Source organism: Solanum verrucosum, unplaced genomic scaffold, assembly GCF_900185275.1.
Source record: "Solanum verrucosum unplaced genomic scaffold, falcon-dt-bn FXZP01000284.1, whole genome shotgun sequence".
Taxonomy (NCBI): Eukaryota; Viridiplantae; Streptophyta; class Magnoliopsida; order Solanales; family Solanaceae; genus Solanum; species Solanum verrucosum.
This window is the reverse complement of record NW_026019936.1, coordinates 1,855,630-1,859,295: the sequence shown is the minus strand read 5'-3', so window position 1 is coordinate 1,859,295 and position 3,666 is coordinate 1,855,630. Positions and strand designations below refer to the sequence as shown.

Here is a 3,666-nt window from a genome sequence, read left to right as displayed (position 1 = left end):
CCATGTGGTGGGAGCTGCGTCATGGTTATCATGTTTATAACTTGTAATCTTAGAAGCTCTTGTACCTGTTTAGACTAGATCCCTGGGGTGTTAATTACTTTACAAGTCTTAACTCGAATTGTTTTAAACTCTTATTTTATTAAAATCTCCATGAATTTGTTTCTATCTTAGTTTTCTTAATCTTCCGCATGTTTTTAAGTGTTTGGGAATTGAGGGTTCTCCTACTTAGGTGTTAGAGTAAGTGCCCGCACGGCCCGGTGGGTTGGGTCGTGACACCAATCATTTCAAATAGCTTGAAGAGTGAAGGGTGTTCTTCATCCACAAGTTCTTTTGGGGCCTTTACAAAGCGACCTGGTTTTGAGAATGAAAATAATTGAATGGAGAATCTATCATTTTCTCCATCCATTTTTACCTTGTAGACGGGAGAATGCAATCAACCATTTGTCCATGCCTATAGAAATTCACATAATCAATGCATAAAACTCAAAACACATTTTGAAGGATCCAACATTTTTAGAGATTCGAAAAGCATAGGCTCCAACAAATATCGAAATTTATTTTTCAGTTTTGCATGAAAATATTAAATATGTACATAGTTCCAATAACTTACTTCAAAAATATTATTCAATGTGTTACATAAAGATTCTTTAAAAATGTGTATTTTGGAGAAAAATCCCAACGCAAGTGGGATAACACTTTTTAAAGATTTGAGAAACATAGGTGAATTCCAACAAATATGAAGATTCAATTTCAATTTTGCATGAAGAAATTAAATATTTAGTTCCAAGTTCCAACCTTGGATATATTCTTCACAAATATTGTTTGGTATACGTCAGATACTCTTAAACCTATATTTTGTTTTTTGAAGGTGCAATAATAATATTTTTGAAGAGTTCGAGTAACACTGATTTTAACAAAGGAATAAGACTTGCTTTGAATGAATCACCAAACAAAACAACATAAGAATTTGGTGAAATATTGACATCAATCCACTCTCCATTTTTATTGATTTGCAAATCATTGACTTGATTTTGTGATATAAAAGTCAAGAAGTTACTATCTGTGTGGCCATTCAATCCATCATCATATTTAATATTATTTTCATCTCCACTAATAAAAGTCATAGTTTGAGTATATAAATGAAAGGGAAAAGGCTCAAATATGTCATCGAACTTTCAGAAAAGGCTCATTTATGCCATCCGTTAAAAGTTTGGCTCATCTATGCCATTACCGTTTAAGAAAAGGCTCATTCATGCCATTATTTTTTAACGGTGGTTTTGCAAAACCTTTTTTTACAAGTTGTATATTTTTATATTTCATTTTGGTAGTGGAAGGATCTTTTTTTCTATACTCTATTGTCTCGATTTGTGTGTCACTTTGTCTTTCTTTTTTAAATAACTAATTTAGTGTATATAGGTTGCACGTCTATGTCGCGTTTGTTAATAAAAATGTATATAAAAAGAAAAAATATTGTTCCAACATATATAGCAAATATTATTGAATACCCAATTGTAATTTTTTTATAAAAAATATTACTGTACAGATGCAATAATTGAGAAAAAAATTGCATGCCCTCAAAATTTGCAAAGAAATAGAAAAATGGTTCGAGTTTCTTTTAAGTATAAAAATGTCTTTAGTAGGGAGTTTTACTTCTCAATGTGGGACTTATCGATGCGATTTAAAATTTGATCAGACTCCAATGTGGGCATGGCCAGAAGTTTAATAGATGGGACTAGCAATGAATCTTGATAGTTTAGGTGTGTTTTTGACACTTATCTCTTCAAAATTTATTATTTGCACAAAAAACACAAACAAAGCATGAATTCCCATCGAAATTACTCACTATTACAACAATTCAAACATAAGATACACACTACTAAAGAGACACGAATTTCGACAAACATTCTGTTAGAAATCCCATATATACTTACGGTATTCTAACAAGAACGTTCATAAAAAATTCACGTTTTTTTATTCTAGCATATATAAAACAAAGAACTCTAAAGCTAAAGATACACTCTATTATAAAAACACGAATTCCAAATGAAATCCATTGGAAATGATGAAGACATTTTTGATGAATATTCTGTCAGAAATCCCATATATACTAATAGTACTAGTCTGACAAAAACGTTCATTAGAAATTCACGTTTACCATATCAAAGACCACAATAAGCCTTGAAAGCATCACTGGGAGCTGCATAGCCAGCTTGGGAAGTAACATACTCAGATAATCCAACCATTTCAAATGGCTTGAAGAGTAAAGGGTGTTCTTCATCCACAAGTTCTTTTGGGGCCTTTACAAAGTGACCTGGTTTTGAGAATGAAAATAATTGAATTGAGAATCTATCACTTTCTCCAAATATTTTTACCTTGTGGATGGGAGAATGCAATCGACCATTTGTCCATGCCTGTATAAATTCACGTCGTCAGTGCATAAAACTCAAACACATTTATTTGAAGGATCCAACATTTTTAGAGATTCAAAAAGCATAGACTCCAACAAATATCAAAATTCATTTTTCAGTTTTGCATGAAAATATTAAATATGTAGGTAGTTCCATTTAATATTCGAGAAACATAGGTTAATTCCAACAAATATGAAGATTCATTTTCAATTTTGCATCAAGATATTAAACCTAAATTTTGTTTGGTATATTCCAACCTTGGATATATTCTTCACAAATATCGTTTGGTATACGTCAGATACTCTAAAATCTATATTTTGTTTTTGAAGGTGCAATAATAATATTTTTGAAGAGCTCGAGTAACATGGATTTCAACAAAGTAATATGACTAGCTAAAAAAATAAAATGAGTAACACTTACTTTGAATGAATCACCAGACAAAACAACATAAGAATTTGGTGAAATATTGACATCAATCCACTCTCCATTTTTGTTGATTTGCAAACCATTGACTTGATTTTGTGATATAAAAGTCAAGAAGTTACCATCTGTGTGGCCATTCAATCCATCATGTTTAATATTATTTTCATGATCTCCACTAATAATTGATGATCCCTTGTAATGTGTAAATCTAAATCTCATATAATTAATATCCAACAATTCATCAATATGATTTTCTAATCCCAAATTCTCCAAAATCATCTTTTTCAACATTTCATCCAATTCCATAAGTGGATTTGAGTAAGCTTTTACCAAATTGCTGCAAAAATTTATCACATCACAAAAATAACTTTATCGCTACTCCACGACTCTAATCAATGCACAAAATAATTTTATTTTAAAAAAAAAAATAAAGTAGACATACCAGAAATCAGGATTACCATGAGGCCAAAAGATATTAGCAAAAGTTTCAACATTTTGAGGATTAAGCAAATCAGGAATACACAAACTCTCATAAAATGGCAAGTGTGGAATCATTCCTACATAGCCATGTAATGTTATATCTGAATAATTTTTCACTTTGGTCTCTAAAGGAAATTCAAATATTTCTTTTGAAATACCAAAAATACCCTCTCTAATTTCATTTGGAATTTTATCATATATTGCTTCAAAACAACCATATTCTTTTAAAGCTTCAAAAACTTGAAATTTTGTGGATTTCCATAGTGGAGTGTTTGGTTTTAGTTCTAGATTAGAAAAATCTATGGTGGGAATCTTAACTTTGGTAGATGCCATTTGAAAGAAACAAAGAAGGAAT

At 30.7% G+C, this 3,666-nt stretch overlaps 1 protein-coding gene across 1 annotated transcript; it reads right to left on the bottom strand.

The window, feature by feature from the left end:
• Positions 1-1,772: 1,772 nt before the first annotated feature.
• On the bottom strand, positions 1,773-3,666 carry LOC125837859 (probable 2-oxoglutarate-dependent dioxygenase AOP1). The gene is made up of 3 exons (XM_049516929.1): positions 3,274-3,666; positions 2,829-3,168; positions 1,773-2,411 (listed from the first exon to the last, which is right to left on the bottom strand). The coding sequence occupies exons 1-3, from the start codon at positions 3,642-3,644 to the stop codon at positions 2,160-2,162; spliced, it is 963 nt and encodes a 320-aa protein (XP_049372886.1). The 5' UTR covers positions 3,645-3,666; the 3' UTR covers positions 1,773-2,159.

Coding starts and splice junctions, on each gene's coding strand:
- LOC125837859 (XM_049516929.1), bottom strand. CDS start 3,644: ATGGCATCTACCAAAGTTAAGATTCCCACCATAGATTTTTCTAATCTA. Junction 3,169..3,273: donor CATGGTAATCCTGATTTCTG/GTATGTCTACTT, acceptor AAATTTTTGCAG/CAATTTGGTAAAAGCTTACT. Junction 2,412..2,828: donor TGTCTGGTGATTCATTCAAA/GTAAGTGTTACT, acceptor GAATTTATACAG/GCATGGACAAATGGTCGATT.